The 19,783-nt window shown below is 36.6% G+C and overlaps 1 protein-coding gene across 5 annotated transcripts in view; it reads left to right on the forward strand.

Moving 5' to 3' along the window:
* The window catches only part of PPP1R13B (protein phosphatase 1 regulatory subunit 13B), a 70,414-nt gene that overhangs the window by 25,925 nt on the left and 24,706 nt on the right, over nt 1-19,783 (forward strand). For all 5 annotated transcript variants that reach the window (XM_068682625.1, XM_068682623.1, XM_068682624.1 and 2 more), the window contains exons 3-4: nt 7,197-7,316; nt 8,830-8,897. In XM_068682625.1, coding sequence (XP_068538726.1) covers nt 7,197-7,316; nt 8,830-8,897 — 188 coding nt within the window. The remainder of the gene's footprint in view (nt 1-7,196; nt 7,317-8,829; nt 8,898-19,783) is intronic.

Below are 19,783 nucleotides of genomic sequence, written 5' to 3' on the forward strand. Positions count from 1 at the left end.
CAAGCAGAGAACTTTATTGCATTATTCAGATGCCTGTGGAGCTTTTAAGTATTAGCAAACTAAAATAGTTTCCTACTGGGATATCGTTTCATTTTTTAACGGTTCTAAGACTTTATAAGGAGAGAAGGTGCCTCGAAGTTGTTTCCTAATTAGATGGGAATTTGTAGAGTTTAGGCAAGAGTAAGCAGAAGGGAGGCTAAGCATGTTTGCAGTTCTTGGCAAACAAATTCAGCTTGTATTTATAAAACTGTCTTTAAGAATAAAACTTATAGGAAGGTTGCTTTTTTTTTTTTCAAATTAGAAGTTTAGGTTACAAAGAGTCAAAATGCCAAGTATATAACATTTATAAACTGGATCTGCATGCACTCACTTATCCCTAATACTTTGCAACCACTGGTCTGTAAAAGTGTAACATGGTATTATTTGTCCTTCCGCTTTCACAATACTTTGAGGGTGTACTTTGCAAAAATGCAGAGAATGTTGTCAGCTAGCTTCAAAAGGTGACTGGAAATTCTAGCCAGTGATCCACAGCATCTTTATGGGGGCACTTATGCCTTGCAATTGTGGCAAATGTAAGCATGAATTTTCTATAATGACTTAAAAGACTGATAACGTATTTTATTTGTGGATATAACATGTTATTTCTGAAAATGCTGGATATCTGAAGCTAACAGTTTCTATAAAATGGGAAATAAAACTTATATTGGGAGATGTGATGGAGGAACTAAAACTAAATTTGTGTATCTATCCTGTGATTTGTGTGTCTTTGGTCCCATTATAGTCCATGAAGATCTAGATCACAGAATCATCTAGGTTGGAGGAGACCTCCAAGTCCAACCTCTGACCTAACACTAACAAGTCCTTCACTAAACCACATCACTGAGCTCTACATCTAAACATTTTTTAAAGACCTCCAGGGATGGTGACTATACCGCTTCCCTGGGCAGCCCATTCCAATGCCTAATGACCCTTTTGGTAAAGAAGTTCTTCCTAATATCCAGCCTAAATCTCCCCTGGTGCAACTTTAGCCCATTCCCCCTTATTTTGTCACCAGGCACGTTGGAGAACAGACCAACCCCCATCTCGCTACAACCTCCTTTAAGGTATGCAACAGACAGTACTAGAGCGAATAAAATTAAAAATAAATAAATGAAACACCTGCTTACATTTCTGGAGCTCTCAAACAGACCTGTACTGTCAGCAAAAAATGTCCCGCACACTGTTTTTAAGTCTGTCTGACAGGAATTTCAGGATAAGCATTTTGTTTGCTTTTCTTAGATGTCGGATAGCATTGTAAAATCTGTGTTGGTGGGCTCAACTTCTTGCCCCAAAGTCTGTGGATACTAAAGTTTCTCAGTGAAACAACTCGAAACTTCTTTTAAGGAGGGTGGGATGATAATTTTCCTTCAGCTGCTCCTGGGAGCTACATTAAGCTCCTTCCACTCAAATTTTAAAAATAATTCTAGCCAGGAGCAGAGATCTGTTGCAGAAAATACGAGACTAAGAAGTGAAAACAAACAACTCAAACCATTGGTTTGGAGTGGGAAGTGGGAAGCAATTTGCAATGAAACTGCTGTATACGGTGCCAGTGGAAGAGTATTTTTTTTTTTTTCTGTTGTTGCGTGTTAAAGAAATGGTTGAGGAGCTTCCTAAGAGTTGTAAAATAGATTGGGAATTGTTTGTATTACAGCTAAGAAACTGATTCTTCTTGGAGTTTCATGACATAAGTATTTGGTTTATGTGCATTTGGTTTTATTATTTCCTTCTCTGTTCCTATTCTTCTCCAGTTTCTTTAGGTGATTAATAGCTGAAAAAAGGCAACAGCATTTGTGCCTGATATGTCAGCTAATTTTGTAGCACCTTGCGTTTACTCAGCTTGAAGTTTCCTTGCTTTGTATAGAATTCTCAGGCTATGGCAGGAGGAAAATAAATATATTATTCCTTGTTGCCCAGCTATTGCAAGTCAGGGTGGGTAAGGAGGTCAAAAGATAGGTATGATGCCAGGAACTTGTAGTGCGTTTCAAAAGAAAATGGATTTCAAGCTTTTAAATCTGTCCATTACCCAATTATCCACTTCATTTACATCTGGAATGGCCTTTAGCAATTGATATTGTTGTTCTTCCTGAATTTAATTATAGCCTAGACGTGAGTGACTGAAAGAAATGGAAGTATACTTGTAGTATACAACTGCAAACCTGCGTAGGTAAAGATGCTTTTCTGATCTTACAGTGAACTCCCAATTATGGACATAATCCATTACTTCGTGTTCTGGTTTCCTGTATAGCAGGCATAAACACATTTTATTACAGATGACAGAATACATGTAATCAGAATAAGAACAAATTACGAAGCCTAAAAATTACTCTGTTTTAAATATAAGATATATAGTTTCAACAGAATGATTTTTGCAATTCTCTATTAAAACACCGATGCAGTATCTGTGTTTTGGTCTTTCAGGATAGCTAGAACTCACCCAATCTCAATACTTCTGCTTCAAAGAAAAGGTGTCTAGCTCATTGCTCAAGTTAATCTTTCAGAATTTTTGTCTAACTAAAAATTGAATAGTTTTTGCAAGTAATTTTGAATTTATACATAGATGACGTTTTTTCACTTGACTTTTCATAGAATTTTTTTTAATTATTGTTAAATCATAGGGATCCATCCTATTAATTACTCCTCCATATATGTTCCCCTATTTCACCTTCTTTCTTTTCTTCTATTTGTGCAATTACTGACAATTATGTTTAAAGCTGTAACAACTAGAAAACATTTAACTGAAGTGTTTTTTTATTCTTAAAGAGCAAGTATTTCCAGAAAATGCTCCTTAGTGCTACCCTAACTTGCAGTAAACGTTAGATCAAGTTTTCTACCTGCAATTTTTTGAGGTTTATAGGCTTTAAACTGAAGGAAGGAATAGGGACTTCAACTCTTTGTTTCTTGTGTCAAATGTTAATGTCCCTTTCCTCTTCCTCTTTATTTTCCGAGTCTCTTTCACGTGCCTAAGTTGTGCCAAATGATTACAAAGTCATTTTTCTTCTGTTTCAGTACTGCTGCAGCTTGCTCTCTAATTTAGGGCTTCATATTCCAAGTTGTTTTGGTGGAAGTATTGCAAAAGAAATAGAAAAAAAGTAATAGAAAATCTTTCCCATTTCTCTCCATGGTCATGTCTGGAAAATTATTAGCCTTCGTTCTTCAAGTGTATGATGTAAACAGGATCTTTTATTTTGAAAAGCTCCTAAAGCTCCTGGGATCAGGGCCTTACTAGTAGAGGGAGACCTGCTTAACCAGCAGCCGTGCTGCGGCCACTCCTCACCGTGCCAGAATTAGCCCAACCCTGTTCAGACATCCAGTTTCTCGGTACTCATTATCAAGCATCATTACTTACTGTATTTAGTTGATGATCTTTTTATTTAGGAAAAATTCCTGAAGCTTCAGATCTTCTGTGTCCTAAAGTCCATGGACTAGGTATTTTTTACGTATTTTACCATTTGTGGTCTTTAGAAGATTTCTTGCTGCAATTTTAGTGGATGTGCTTGAAAGCACTTGAAATCTTACCTCGCTCGAGGAGCTGAAAAACCTGAAAATCATGTTTTTAAAATTCCTTTTCAAGAACTGAGTTTTATTAAGAGTTTTATTAAGTTCCTGACCTTAACCTTGTATGCACAGACACTGTTTACAATGTTTCTTGGAGTCCACATGAGTGAGGGACAAGAAAAGGAAAATAAAAGCTTCTGCGTTTTTAAATACTGTGTTCTGTTTCTTGTTTTTGTTGTTTGTTTCCTTTTTTGTTAGGCAAGGAGTTGGCTGATGAATATAATTAGCTTGTGTTTTAAATGACCCTTCCCCACTGAAAGCAGTTGGAGCTAACTGTGGCTGCGTTGTATTAATCGCTGTACTTGGAGTCCTGTAAAATTATTTTAAGCTAAGAAAAAAAATGGATCCAGCATGCACCCTAAATAGTAAATGAATAACAGGGCTACACAAGGGTATTTTTTTATTTGTTTGGATTATGAATTTTGAAAAATCTTCAGAAGCATTAGTAGTAAATGTAGTAGTAACATATTGACAATTATCAAGACTGTAATAGAGAAGAATAGTACGTTTCCTTTAACCTTTAGAAAGGTATTTTATTGGGTAATTCCGAAATTGAATAGCTTGTCTCTGCAAATAACTTTAGATATTTCATTGTATATTTGCAGAGTGTTTTTCAAAGTATATGCTTCGCCTGTTTTCTAAACTTGATCTTGCACGTATTGGATAATGGGATTATATGGGTCACTTGCATTCTTCTGCCTGCTCTTTTTGTTTGGCTTCTCTTTTGCTTCCCTATTTTTCCATTCCATTAGAACTATTTTCTCCTTCTTCAAAGACCTGTTCAGAAATATTGGAATGCTTGAAGCTCTCTTTACAACGTGAATAGCCAAGGATTAAAAAAAAAAAAGGAGGGAAAAAAAGCTACTAGGGAGTGCCCAAAGGAGGGCTATAAAGACAGTGGAGGCTTGGAGGGGAAGATGCCTGAGGAAGGGAGGATGTACAAGGAGCAGCTGAGGCCCCTTGGTTGTTCAGCCCCGAGCAGAGCAGGCTGAGGGGAGGCCTCATGGCGGCCTGCAGCTCCCTCACGAGGGGAGCGGAGGGGCAGGCGCTGAGCTCTGCTCTCTGGGGACGGCGATAGGACCCGAGGGGACGGCATGGAGCTGGGACAGGGGAGGGTCAGGCTGGGGGTTAGGGACAGGTTCTGCACCCAGAGGGTGGCTGGGCACTGGGACAGGCTCCCCAAGGTGGTGGTCCCAGCACTGAGCCTGACAGAGTTGAAGCATTTGGACACCACTCTCAGACACGTGGGCTAATTTTGGGGTGGTCCTCTGGGCACCTGTATAGGACAGAACCCCCTGGATATCGAACATGTGGCTGATGACGTGGGATTTTGCTTAGGAAGTCTCTCAAAGCCTGACTTGGAAGCTAGAAGGGTAGATAAGGGAAAGGATCAATTTCTGCTTATTCTGTTTCATATGCTGCTTCCACAAGCAGATGCTGCTTGCTGCTACTGGAAAGAGAAAACAGGCCCATGTGGACAGGTGATCAATCCACAGAGATGACTTCTTATGTTTTGATGCCTACTATAATCAGTATCATTTTATCTGTATCCTTTGCTATTTACAGTGTAAAAAGACTGGAAATAGAATAAGGAAAAAGCATGTGGAGATATTTTTTTTTTGAGGAGGTGCCCTGGAGGTGTTTTCCTCTGCAGAGTATTTTTAATCAGTTTTGCAGTTTTCAGATTAAAACAAACAAAAGACATACACACCACTTCCCCCTCAAAAAGAAGGGGGGGAAAAAAAAAGATTATCTGACAATCCTAGCTTAAGAAATATTCTCCAAAACCAAATGTTCTTCATGGAGAGTAGTATTTGATAAAATGCAAGTGCAAACAGTAGCATTTGTAGAGCTGTATTTGATACTTTTGAGATAACTGTAGAATTGAATGAAATTGAATAAGTGAATTTTTCTAAAAGCTTGCTACTATGTATAGAAAAAAAATATACCTGTTACATACCAGATATTATCCAATAACAATATAATTATAGTTTTATCTTCTAGCTGTACCTTCTAGTATGTGAATTTGTCTGATCTTGTCATAAAATCCATTGTATTGGATTATGATATTTCTGTATCTCCAATGTAAAACATTTCCTTTAGTTCTAGCTGAAAACTCCTTTCCCTGGAAGGCATATTTTTCTTGGAATTCTGCTAGATTTGAAGGAAATGACTAACGTAGAATGGGACACGGTCTTGGCTTTTTCTTTTCTTAAATGGTTTAAAATACAGTGCCTTAGGGTGTGCTCATTTGTATGTTGGGGAGATCTTAGCAAGGCATTGATGAGATCAGGGTGTTTGACAAGACAGATTTTTCACAAGATGACTGCAGTATTAAATACATTTTGAATCAAGTGATCTAAATGCATTGTCTTCAAAATATTTCAATGAAGTATCCCAGTAGTGTCAACATGTGTGTACATTTACACAGTTCATTATAAAAAATAAAAAAAAAGGTAGCTTGTAATGTGTTTTGTCTTCTGTTCTTTCCTGTAATCCTTCCTTCCAAGCTTTCTTGAAGATATCTGTCGTGTATCTCTGTATCATTTTTGTCATCTTGCAGCAAATGGGTTAAATTAGAAATGTCTAACATTGTTGGCAGTGTTCTGCTTGGTAGGAGATAGCGTGATCTGACTTTTGGGGACATAAAGGATTTTTCCTTTTAACAATAAAGAACACAAACTCCACCTTCTGGTTTCCATCCAAGCCTGTTTTTCTGTAGTAATGGTGGCTTGTATGAAGTGTATGTAGGACAACTGATTTAGATCTTTTCTAATGTTGCTGCTTCGTTTGTTGAATTCTGATCAGGAGAGATCTCTTAATACTGTGCTTAGTATTAGGAAGCTCTTAAGCTTTTTCTTACCTTAAATCAAAATACTTCAAAATAAGTTAAACAATAATTATAGAAACAGTGAAAATTTTTCTTTTGAAATACTGTATACGTAGTGCATAGCATTCTAGTAATAGTAGATTTGATTTTGAAGAAAAAAATATACTATGAGTATGTTCTACGCTTCTGGGGAAAACAAAGATTACTGTTGCGTAGAACAGCCTTTATCTCTTCAAAGATTTGCCAATAATTTCACATGTACTAGAAATTAACATCCAGTCTAGTGTATTGGAGTGGAAATACCCACCCAAGTTCGTAGTAGGTGAAATGTCAATACAGTGACGTGTTTTTTTGTCTGTGTGGAAGCCCTGAGGTTCAAACAGAATGTATCATCTGCATAATAGAGCAAAATATCCATCTGCTGATGGAGAGCAAAGGTGCAAAGATCAGCACTGTGAAAAAGGTTGTGTTGAAGAATTCCTGACATAGCTAAACTAGAGTTTGTAGACACAGTTAGTTTTTGTATGGCTCTGCAGACTGGCTATGTATTGCTGTTAAGCAGTGACCTGTGTTATAGTAACAGGCAAGCTTTTAACACAGTGCAGCTACTTTCTGTTGGCGTATGCTTGCTTCTTTGACTTTGCATAAGTGAAAACACATCGGATGGACCGAATTACTACAAAAAAAGACATTATTTTTTTTTAATGTTCTATAAAATTTTGCCTAACTTAAAATAGTTGTGATAGATTTGTTTATTTTCTACTGTTTTTAGAACGTCCCATACCCTTTGATCATATGATGTATGACCACCTGCAGAAATGGGGTCCCCGGAGGGAAGAGGTGAAATTTTTTCTTCGTCATGAGGAGTCGCCAGCTGAAAGTAATGAACAGAGTAGGTACACTTACCTTCTAATGCTGTTACCTAAATATCTAAAAAAGGTTTTCTGAAGTGATTTCAATTATCAATTGTTTGAGTAAACAGTAGGTATAGGCAATCCAACTTCCTTACGCTAAAGTCTTCTTGAACATTGTTCAGTGTCATGTTGATTGATGTTCTCAAATTTCCTTATCTAGAATAATTTCTATCAATCTGAGTAATGCTTTTGTAGTAAGATTGGTTTCTATTCTGCTTAATACTGTTCCAAAAATGTTTGTTATATGAGACAATTAGTGCATTTTTGCATTTGAGAGAAGGTCACGATGTTTTTGAGAGGGTGGGATTGTGCTTCCTGACTTCCTGCTCTTTCAGTTGCACCCACAAAAAAGATTCAGTAAACTACTTTGCATCCTTTAGAAACAAATCTCTTTTACAGACATCGTTGGCAGAGGTCTTACAAGCTTTACTTTCTCTATACTTTCTGTAGATATATTTATTGGTAGTAATAATTCACACCTTGAAAAATCCCTGGGCTGTTTGTATTTGTAGAAAAAGTCTATATAAAATTACATTATCCATACCATATCCATAAATTACAAAATCCATATTACATTAGGGGCTTTCTTTAAAGACTGGGATAAAAATAAAAGTATTTTAAGTTTCTGATTTAAGTAGTATAGACTACTTAATTTATGAGAAGATTTTTGAGACTGTGCATTATACTTTATAGCTCTCAGGCAGTCTGAGAGAGAGGAAAGGAAACTCAAAGTAAGTTGTATATTTGCATGCTCAGACAATCCTTACTCATTCAACTAACCTGACTACTTATGACAACTGAATTTCAAGTTTTGGCTAAGTCCTTATTGCTTTGAGCTGGGGTTTCTTTTCATATCTCTAAGTGGCTGATGGTTGCTTTGAGTGCCAGAAGTAGCAAGTCCATTAATATATAAGGATTTACATATATGTTAATTAGATACTTTGTAAAATACTTAGTCATCCTTTGGGCAATTCTAATTTAAAGTATGTTAAGAAATTTAAGATACACATGAAGCCACATTTGTATGTACAAAGAAAATGTGCCTTCTGAAGCATGCAAGGCCTATTAATTCATTATTGACCTGTGGATCAATTTGTAGAATGAAGTTGTCTACAAGGCATTGCAGAAGCTTCCTCTTATATGTTAATTTATAGTACTTTCTGTGGAGCTGCTCCTTGACATAGAAGTGTGAAACTTCAGTAGTCATTTTCAGTACATTCCCTTTCGTAATATCATTGCCAAAACACAAGTCAGAAAATTAGGCCTACATGTCTGTAGCTTTAACAGAGGAAGTCTGTGAAGTTATGTCACATTTCTGCTGACTTCACTGTGTACAGAGAATAACCTAATGAGAGAGTCAAAACTAGCAGAATGAAAATTCATAGGTAAAATGTTATGTAAAAAATAAATCATGAAAAGTACAGATTAAAGACTGTGAACCAGTTGTGTTGAAAACTGAACTTTGCACTACAAATGATGCTTCACTTTTAGGTGGACGACAAGCCCAGAACCAAAGAAATGGAATAAACATACCTGTGGAAAAGCGTACAGAGAATGGGGTAAGTAATAAATCATAAAGGTTTTTAATGAACTCAAATATTTAAGTTTTAAAACTTTTTGGTTTGCAAAATCTCTTGTAGGAACCAGTGGAAAAAGTTTAATGCCTGTTCTGTTGTGATTTTCATGAACACTTTCTGTAAATTTTCTGCCTAGAAAGAAATTCACTTCTGTGAAGTGAGAAGCTGTCAGCCTCATTAATTACTGCATTTTCTCACCTGCTTTCCTCTCTTATCCTGTGTGAGGAAAAAAGCAGCTATATTACTCTTGCATATGAGTATTGCCTGTCCAGGCATCTTTTCTTGATTGTTTTTTCTCACTAACACTGATTTTGTGACTTAGACCCATAAGGTAAAACATGAAAATATATCTATGGATTGGAATGTTTTCAAACACTGATAGAAGAGGTACATACCCTTCAGAGCCATCTCTTTATACTGGTTTGCACACTAGGTTCATTTCTATGCTTTTAAAAAAAATCATTTTACAAAGTTGCTAATTTAAAAAACATATTGCATAGCATAGAGTACCAGCTTGGTGGCATTCAGTGAATTATGGCTTGAACATCATCTCTTTTACAAGTAAAATACAGGTTGTCTGTTTCAAAATTGCCATGGCTTAAAAACCTGTTCCAGAGTTGGAATTCCCTTTACTTTCTTCTCTCCCTTCTCATCCTCAATTCTAATAAAGACTCAACAGAGCATAATGTGTTCTCATTCACTCAGGACCATTTTGCTGCATCTTCTGAGGCACTTTAGATATAGTTGATTATTCTTTAACATTTTTGAATTTCAAGAAGAGCTCACTAATTCATAGTTGTATTGTCTGTTGGAACACTTGATTTCTAAACGTGCCTTAGAGCTCTTTTGTCTGGGTAAAGTAACACTTCAAAGAAGTTTAAAGACAAAACTAATCAGATTTTTCAAGTTGAGATGTCTTAAAAAATCAACTAAAATGTTAAAAACAATTGTGCAGGTTAAGTGACTCTGTCCTTGTTTATTGCCTAACAACTGGCATCTAAAATCTCATATGTATGTTTAAACATGCAGCAGCAAAGTTGTAGTTTGTCTTTTTTTTTCCATTTAACTGCTTAGTTACTTCTCAGCTTTTAGCAGCTGGTTTTATATACGGCACGTGGGGCTAGTGGAAGGTATCTTTTTCCCTGTTCAAAACAGTTAATCATGTATTGCTTTCTATATTTTCTGTAGAGAACACTAGCTGATAACATCATCTACGTGGATCTGTTTATCCTGCTTCCATTGTCATATTGACAATGTAGTGAGATCATAGCACTGTAGTATGCTAAGGGAGCATAACTCTTTAATGACCTTCTGAGATCCATTCCTCATAGCTCACGTACTTCATTTGAGATGACAGTTTCTGGAAATCAGAACTAGCATGTGCCTTCTAATTGTACTTCTTGGCAGCACTGAACTTTGTGTTTAGTTTGATTTGTTGTTAATTTTATGGGTAAAGCTCAGACCTGGTAACTTGATAAACACCTCTACTTGTGTACCATTCATATTTTATATAAAAGTTTGGCCACAGAATTAAGAATTATTAGGGAACTGATCATTTTTAAAATATACTTTTAGTAAGTTCATGAAATTACTAAAAGATGAGAAGGATATTAAGAGATTTTATTATTATAAGTTTTCATGGGTTTTATGCCATAAATGGTACAAATCAGTCTCTGAAAGTTATAAAATTCAGATTTTTCAGATGTACCAAGTTTTAAATGGGAGGGGGAGGGGGGGTAAAGAGGTGGCTTTGGGATCAAGGATTTAATCAGCTTACACTTACGTAATGCATTAGGCTTATTCATTGTTACTGGCATGCTGAATGTTAGACTAGCCCTAAAATCAATACAAACCAATGAAACATTGAAGAGAGCTCAAATCTTATCAAATACTCAGCATTAAGGTATCTTTTTACTATGTGTATTGTTTTTATGATGAAATGATTTGTATTTAATATTGGGGCTGAGTTGGAAGTGTGACATGCATAGAAAACTTTTAGATACATGTTTGCTTTCATGTTTGAATCAGTAGTCTTGGGAAAAAATTATGATCTGTCTGGAATTCAACTTGGATAACTTTATGAATTGGTATTTTGTCATGTGTGATGTTCTTTTCTGTTCTGTGAAACTCCTGTGTGCGTGATCAGCAATTATTTATATTTATTATAACGGTGAACTTAACATCACAAGATTACATAAATATATGAATTTTATCAGATAATCTTCTAAATGAAGATTGAATGTTAAAAATGGAATAGGCTATGTGTCTTCAGACCGTGAGATGTGCTTTGTTGTGAAGAGAATACTTATCTGTAAGTGCTCGTCTGAGAGCTTTGCATCTCCATAACAAAGTCTAAGGAAAAATTATGTGAGTGGTTCTCTTATTCCTGAAATGACCTCTCGGTGGGTTTGCTCTTGTTTACAATTTTCCTCTTGGAAGTGGAATTACGCTGTAATCAGGGCCTGATCTTTCTACCACTATCCTGAAGGTATACTTATGTGGAGATAAGACTTACATAACTACACATTTTCCTTTGCCGGGGAGATTGGTTGGTGTCTCGAGGGATTCACTTCTCTGAGAACAGCTGCCTCTTCCATTCTTTTGCATGTGTAGCTGAGCCAGTTTGATTTGGACACAATTTGTAACAAGGGAAATTCTAATTAAATATCAGGGAAAATCTTTTCTCAATGACAGTAGTCAGGCTTTGGAATAGATTGCCTGGAGTCTGTGGAATTTCATCCTAGTGGAGGTTCGGAGTTTAACCTAATTTGGTCCTGAGCAACTTTGAGCAGGGTTGATTGAACCAGATTACTTTGAGAAGCTCCTTTTTACATAAATTTGTTTTTTAGATGCTGTGATCCTCATTATGCTGATGCTGTAAATGTTCTTCTACCATTTAGTCATCTCTTACCTTTTATCAGTGGCCATGAAACAGTGGCTGTAGAATGCTGGGTTTTGTTTTCTTACAGATGTCCTAGCATGATCCAAGCTTCATTCCATAGAAATGACAGTGGTCTGAACACAGTGAGAAAGAGCAAATATGGTTCTATCCACTGGAGGTCAGTGGTACACAGGAGAGGGACTGGGAGCCACCCTATCAGTCATCAGTAGGAAAAATGGATCATAGTCTTACATAAAGGAAGTCCTGAAAACAGGACTGACCTGGTGATGACAGTTTTCCAGATGAAAACGTAATCTAATGATTGAGAAACTCATTTGAAATGAGAAAACAAGAAAAATGCAGGTCAAGAGAGGAAAAAATGGAGTGCAGGGACACAACAGAAGAAAAGCGTGTGGGACAGAATAGAACTATATTAGTGTGGTGAAAATAGTCTATACGTGATGACAGATAATTTAAATTATGCAATTCCTGCAAATGAGTTATTTTTCTACTTCTTAATTTACTTAGGGAGAATAAAATATCAGTTCATACTCTTATGTACCATTCTTTCTTTAATTCATTTTGTTTTTTCTAATATTAAAATTGCCCCACTCCCCCACCCCCCTTCAGGGAAACTGGTATCTATATGCTTTTACCTTGATACTGATGAAAGCCTTTGACAAGAAATGCAAAGAGGAACCTGATTTTATTGCTCCCCAATAAATTTTTGGCTTTAGTGTGAAACAAAACCCCTAACTGGACAATCAGTCCTTTAAATTATCTTAGTCTTGAAACTATGACCAACACAGCTGAGAATTAACTTCTTTTTTGCTGTTAGATAACAGAAGTGAACATTAGTGTTCAAGTGGCTCCAGTCAGGCTTTTTGCAGCAGGTTTGCAACACATAGCCCAATTGTTTTAGTATCAGGAGAACCTTATAATTTCATGCTCATGGAATTTCCATTAACAGGTAGGTGAAATCTTCAACATTTATGTACATACAAAGCACTTTTAATAGTACTGATTTAACTTGGGAGCAGTTACCCTCTTATTGGCAGAACCATCCAGTGCAATCAGTGTCTTTGCATTAAAAGTAGTAGTAAAGAATATACACTGCTTTTGAGTTCCTGTGTTAAGGTTTGTCAAACTCTAGGATTAGAATTTAGATATATAGCTGGTACCAAAATTCCTAAGTGGAATTTTTTGTTGTTAATTAATTTTCATGATACGAACAATACAACTGCAACCCCATAAAAAGGCATTAAACATCTTATATCCAGTTATACAATTAAATTTTTTGAAACGTGTTCTAACAATCTTCGGATAAGCTTCAAAAATGGCTGAACCATTTTTACAAGATTAGTTGTACAGCTTTCCACAGCCTGTCAGGCAAAGATTTGCCAAAATCTAATTGGGACACACACACACCCACACACACACACACAAACAAGTTAACTTTTTTAGTAGTAAACTCAAGAGAAAACTGAAAGAGAAGGGAAATATATTATACATAATTGCTTAAAGTTTCTCATTTGAAATGTTGAGGGATAAAGAGCTTAGTCGGAAATAGAAATTGCTCTTCAGATCTGAGCTACAAATACAATTTGATAATAGCTTGGAAGTATTAAGTACTTCCGTTCATAATATTTAATGATGTATTTGGAAGAGGCTGCCATTCACATAAGGCAAGTTTTAATGGCATTTGTTCAAAATGAGCAAATTACAGTGTCAGTCGTGGAAATCTAGATCCTTTTAGGGGTCTCATAGCATAGTCTAAACAAATAATTTCATTAAAAGATGACACACTATTCATTCCTAAAATTCTTTTTACTTGTCAGATAGGGGAGCCTTACCTGCACCTGCAGTTCGGACATCTACTAAGAGCTGGGGGTCAACTTAGCAGATTTGACAAAAAAAAAAAAAAAGATTAATCTGATCTCTGAAGCATTTTCCTAAAAGCTTGCTATATCTTGCTCTTTCAAAAAAAAAAAAAAAAAAAAAGAATAAATAGAAAAGCTAACCCAACTAAGAAACCTCAGGGGAGGGGGGGGAATTAAATAGGGAGGGGGAGAGGGGAAAGGCAGTCTAAAGCTAATTTTGTTGCAAAAAAAAAAAAAGTCCCAGTCTCTTCACACCTCGGTGAAGGATAGTTTGTCTGGAAACATCTGTACAAGTTTAATAACTGCGTGATCTCATTGAAAGAATTTACGTGAAACTGTAGGGAATTCAGATGCTCCTGACCTGGTACCTTACTCTGAGGTTTTTTGTAATCTTTTTAGGCAAAATCACATCATTCTGGGATTTGGAATGTCACGAGCAGTGTTTTGATGGGTCCTGTAGTTTCTCAAATGTAACTTCATCCAGTATAAACTGAAATACTAGATGCTTACACACTATGAAAATAATCGCCACATTTTATTTACTATGTGACCATTTTTGTGTTATAGTTTTAATTAAGATGGCATAAATTTATGACTCATTAGTTCTTAATATCTAACTTCATTTGCTTTGAAGAATCCTAAAGATAATTTATCTTACTGGGAACAGGAAACCCTCTTGGAACATATGAAGGGACTGTTTCCCTATATGTTTTCTCTATGTATTTACATAATTTTTCATCTCTATAGACAGAGATACCAAGCATCTACTTAAATGGCTATGGATGTGAGAGAGACTTGCACTTTATACTCGCTTCTTGTGTGTGTATGGATATATTTTAATCTTTTCTTGTTTGTCTGCTGCCTTCTCATTCATTTAAATTCCATTCAGCTCTCCCTGCCCATTCTCCATTCCCTGAGTATTGGGGTCTTGTAGTGCTCATTGTGTTTAGTAGTTCTTTTGTTCTTCTGGCCACCAAAAGATAGTTCTGTGCAGCAGGTTACAGGGAACAACGATGTGCTACTCCGTGGAAGCCAACAGGTGGCTTCCCATGTTTTGCAGGGGAGGAAAGACCTAAACTGCACCGTTTACTCAATTTACACCTTTAGTTCCCACTTCTGCAGGTGTGACTTTGTTTTCCCTCAGGCATGGCTCTTTAGTTTTACAGCAATACTTAGTTGTGGATGTCTATGGAAGAGGAATGGTGAAAAGTCCTGTCCGGTTTGCTGAACCTGAAAGTACGGTACATTTTTATCTATTTCTCATCCAGTGAACTTGGCCTAATAGATGCACACTTTTCTCCAAATTTTGAACTAAACAGAGCTTGTGGAGAATTGCCTCCAATTGTCACTGCGCATTGAGATCCAAACTTGCTTTTATATAAAGGTGGAATAGTTGAGAATATAGGGGTGTGTGAGCTGACACATAGCATTTATATTATGATCTAATGTGCGTAATGTTACCTGAAGAGCTCACTTGTTACTTCTCAAAAGGTGTTGCTTTCCCAGTCCTTACACTGCTGCTGTAAATTTTAATGCCCTTTGCCATGCTTGTATCTTTCTGGAGTTGCATTAGTATAATTTTAAGCTAAACCAAATATTTTGATACAAATTTATTGCAATGAAGATGGGACTTGCCCTTTCCCTTACTTCAGTAGTTCCTTACAGGAGACAGATTATGAAATTCACTGTGTCAGTGCAGAGCTCTAAGAGCTTTAGATGTTAAAGCTTGAGAGTTCAGATTGTCCCTCTGTGTCTGAGCGTCTTTCAGTTCTGAGCAGGAGACTCTTGTGGTACTTGCAAAGCCACCTGCCCCTTTTCAGGCCGTCTTCAGTCATCTCTTTTATGCAGCCCCGTTGTCTGCAGAGTAGTGCTTCCTCAGCATGTGTGTGTGGTGGCGTTTGCTTTTGTGCGTGTGCGCGTGCACACGCATGTAGTGCTGGCCTCCTTTGACGCACCCTCACTTGTTCATTTAGTTTCCTGTCCATCTGGCCTTTGGACGCCTAGCGTACCTACTTCCCACCCCTAGGTTTTTCCCAGGCAAGAGAACCTTTCCTTTTCTCTTTCTCCACAACTGCCTCCTGATCTAATTGTACTTAGGTTTGTTTCCCCTGCAGTCTTCCTCACATCAAAGTACAGAAAATGAAAGTCCCCGTGGCTAATTTAGGAGCAAGGGAGTTGAACTTGTTTTTCTTCCCTTATTCTTACTGGATGATCTTATTCTATAGCTCATACCTTTTCATGCTTGCTAAAAATAAGCCTCTTTATGCAGCTGGAATATTCACTTTATCGTGCTTTGACATACAGTTGTTCAGTGTCCTTATGGAGACCCATTTGGCTGGATCTCTTGTGTAAGTGCACTGAATCATGTTGAATTCTTTTCTTGAAAGAATGGGGAGAGAGTGAACTTGCATGCAATTCATGAGTTTTATAAGGTAAATTACAGCTTTCTATGTTTTTGTCTTGCATACTATTATAATTTTTATAGACATAAGAAACTGGTAGTGGATTTTAGTATTTTCTTTCATATTCAGCATTTAAAAATCCTGAATTCTAGGTTTTGACTTGCTGCAATCTTCTCTGACATGAAACTTGATGTATGCTATTACACATGTTTTAGCTTCATTGCTGGCTCAAGTATTTATCTTTTTGCATGTAGGATTTAGGAAAAAGACGAAACTAGGTAGCAAAGAGCATTATAGCAAACACGGATCGATAGTCTTCTGGAAACAACCTTTCCTATTTTGACTGCACTGTTTGCATTTTTATCTTAGGCAGTCTTAGTTAAATAAACTGCCTTTGTTAAATTTCAAGTGAGTTTTCAAAATTTGAGTTTCCTGTCACTTTAAACAGTGAAATTAAATACAAAAAGTAATGATTTGCCTGATCTTTTTGGTATTCTTTTTTTTCTTCAGAGTTTGTAATACTACAAGAATAAAAATGGAGCAAATAATTTGTTGCCCTTTTAAAACTAAATTTTCTGTGTTGTCATATTTGCAGTTTAACCTGGTAACTGCGAATGAAATGTGTATTGCTCGACATTTTCCATTGAATATGAGAAGTGCAGTGAATCAAGCTGATGATAGTTGACAGCTGGCTTGATCTTGCAGTGATTAGGTCTTTCACTGCTGGCAAAATCCACTAGCCTTTTCCGTTAGCTGATTGTTGATGAATGCAGAGAGACAGTTTTTCATATTGATAAATGATTGGGGAAACATTTATTTCATATGGAATAATATTTAAAAATATCCTACCTCCTATTGATTGCACTGAGGCAAAAAGCCATACAAGAATGCATAAGATGCGTGTAGTCGTTGGCTTGGTTTGCTCACAGCGAACGGTTAAGCAATTAAGTGTAGACAGAAAATAACAGAAAGATGGAGTTGGAACATGCTGAAGCAACACAAGTGTTTACAGCTGATGGGCAGTGCTGCAAAATAAAGATGTGCTCTCTTACAATTACATGGGAAAATAGCAAACAGGTAACTCATTACTTTTCCAAAGTTTTACACTTCAGTGGATGTTATTTAAATACTGTATTGCTTTCGCGCTTGTTTAAGTGATTGTGGGCTTCGTTGTCACATGGCCAGAACACAGACTGGTTTGTTTTTTTGTAAATGAAATTCTGAGTCAATCAAGATTTTGGCTGATGATTTTGCTATAATTTTGTAAGTTATAAGACCTATGAAAAGTTAGTTACTTCAAAGTATCATGGTCAACTTTTGTTTGTAGCAACTTCAGTTTTGTGGCATGTGCAACACTATGCTAAACAGGATATTTATTTTCAGTACTTTGGTGTTTTGGAAATGTCCTTTTCTGTTGTTCTCATATAAACAATATTACAGCACCACAGAACAACTTCGCAGTGAAACCATTACTTAAGGGAGGAATAAACATCTATTTGCTCCTAAACGTGTTATTCTGACGTATAAATACATCTTAACCATAATGAGGTAGCCTATCAGAATAATGCGTTTTTCTTTAAAAAGATGTTTTTTTCCTAAAGACTCATAAACATACAGTTCCAAGACTATTTTTAAAGAAACTCGAGTAATGTATTTTCAATGTGGATTGAAATGTGACTCACTAGTTATAATTACTCTGAGTAAAAGTATTGGTATTGTAAACAGGTCTGAAGTTGTGTGCATGACTGATCTGTTAGTCCAAAATGAATGCAAAATTTATTTTTAAAATAGTTTTATTTTGTTAGAGAAGTACAAGGTTTGCTTCAAATCAGCTATTGGGTACTTATATGTAGCAGGTTTTCAATATGTGCTTAAATCCAATTGTAACTTTGAAAATCTATTTTATTGTTCTTTTAATTTTTGTTTTGTGTAATTAGGTTCTGCCTTTCCTTAGCTGCTCTGTCCAGAATAGACGACAGTCTCACTTGGGAGGTTTTTTAGAAAGAAATATGGGTAAACAGTAGTAAACAAGGGAAATCTAGAGTCTGTGGCTTATGCTGAATAGACTTTAAATCTTTATTATGTCAAATTACGTATTTGTATAAGCAAGTTGGAGGAGTTAAAAAAAAGTATTGTACTTTAAGGAAAGATGTTGGGGTTTTATCAAATATAGATAATGTGAGACTTCTCAGCAAATTGTAATGTACCTGAAGTAAGTTTATCAGTTGTAAGAAACTCTTAGTTTGTTCATTTGTGCAAATAAAATACTGCTTTTATTACAAATTTATGAATTAAGTAACCAGATTACATTTGTGATGTTAATTTCAAATTTATTTGATTATCAGGAGATAGCACACACTAGTTGTATTTTTCTGTAATTCCCAATATTCTGGGTGCCTTTTCCGGGTTTAATTAGCTTGTTCATTTCCATTAAGTTTAAAAAAAAAAAAAAAAAAGAGGGGAAAAAAAAAAAAAGAAAGGCACATGCTATTGTCATTGGATTCTTTAAAATGGATTTCTGCTATCGGCATATTTCTGACCCAATTAAAAAAAATGCCAGGCAGAGCTGTGGATAAAGCCATTAAACTGGAAATAATGTCATCCATGTCGAGATCAGCAAAAAATCTATTTTAGTTTAAATAGAAACATATTTTCTTTCATCCCTTTATAGTGTTATGCGTGATCTTTCACATGAGATTAAGTTGCTTTTGTACTTTGCACTAAAATCTGTTTTTATGAAAACTGTGCTCAAAATCCATTAGCATTCTTAGCTTTGGAGATGTGCAGCCTTTCTGGACCGCGGGTCAGTATTTTCAGAAATGTAAGTGCATCAGGGTTGGTCATCTGCAATAGATGGCTCCATCCTCTTCTCCTTTCCTCCTCAGGTAGCACAAGGAAACCACACGCATTTTATCCAAGATAGATTTCATACAGCACTAGTCGAGTACAAAAAAAAAAAAGCTCCTATCCCTTCGATGTGTTGTCCCCATCGTTATTGTTCTGCTGAGGACAGGTACCAGCAGTGTGCAAGGGCTGCTCTGATCAGACACCTTGAGAGATTTAACTGGGCAAGTGAAAGCATCCCCTAAGCTCTGGTGTTTTGGCTGATGGGCTTCTCCCATGCTAACAGACAAGAACAGCAGAACTAAGACATCTTTTGCTAGATTGAGCAATCGAAGAAAGCTGTTCATTTCTTTCCTGCTCTGGTAGGTTGGCAGGTGAGCAGCCAGAGCTGTTGAGAGCCAAAGCTCTGCCTTTCCTGAATGTGCAGAACAGAGGAGGAAAATGCAAGGATGGGCATGTGAGAGGAGAGCTCCAGGGTTTTGGGAAGGCTGAGACTTCTCGGAGCCTTGATCCCAGTCTGGAATTCACTGGCAGGAGAGAGTGCCAACCTACCCTGTTTGTTTTGCAGTTGTCAGCTGCTTTGTGCTGGAAGTATGGTCATCTTGGTTCACGCACTCTCACACTTAATCTCAGAGCGATCAGTTCTGTGTCTGTGACAAAGCTGCATGGGGTTGGCTGCCTTACAAAGGTAAATTCTTGGTCTTGAGGAAGGTTTGGTATTGCCCTGGGAAGGGAGAACTACCTAAACTGCTATGGATTATAGAGAGCTGAGTCTTTCTGTGAGTGCTCCTAAAACAGAGCCTTTACGTTGTTTTGCATTTCTGTGTAGGTGTTCTAAGGCTTCTCAGGAGCAGTTTATGG

Source organism: Anas acuta, chromosome 5, assembly GCF_963932015.1.
Source record: "Anas acuta chromosome 5, bAnaAcu1.1, whole genome shotgun sequence".
Lineage (NCBI taxonomy): Eukaryota > Metazoa > Chordata > Aves > Anseriformes > Anatidae > Anas > Anas acuta.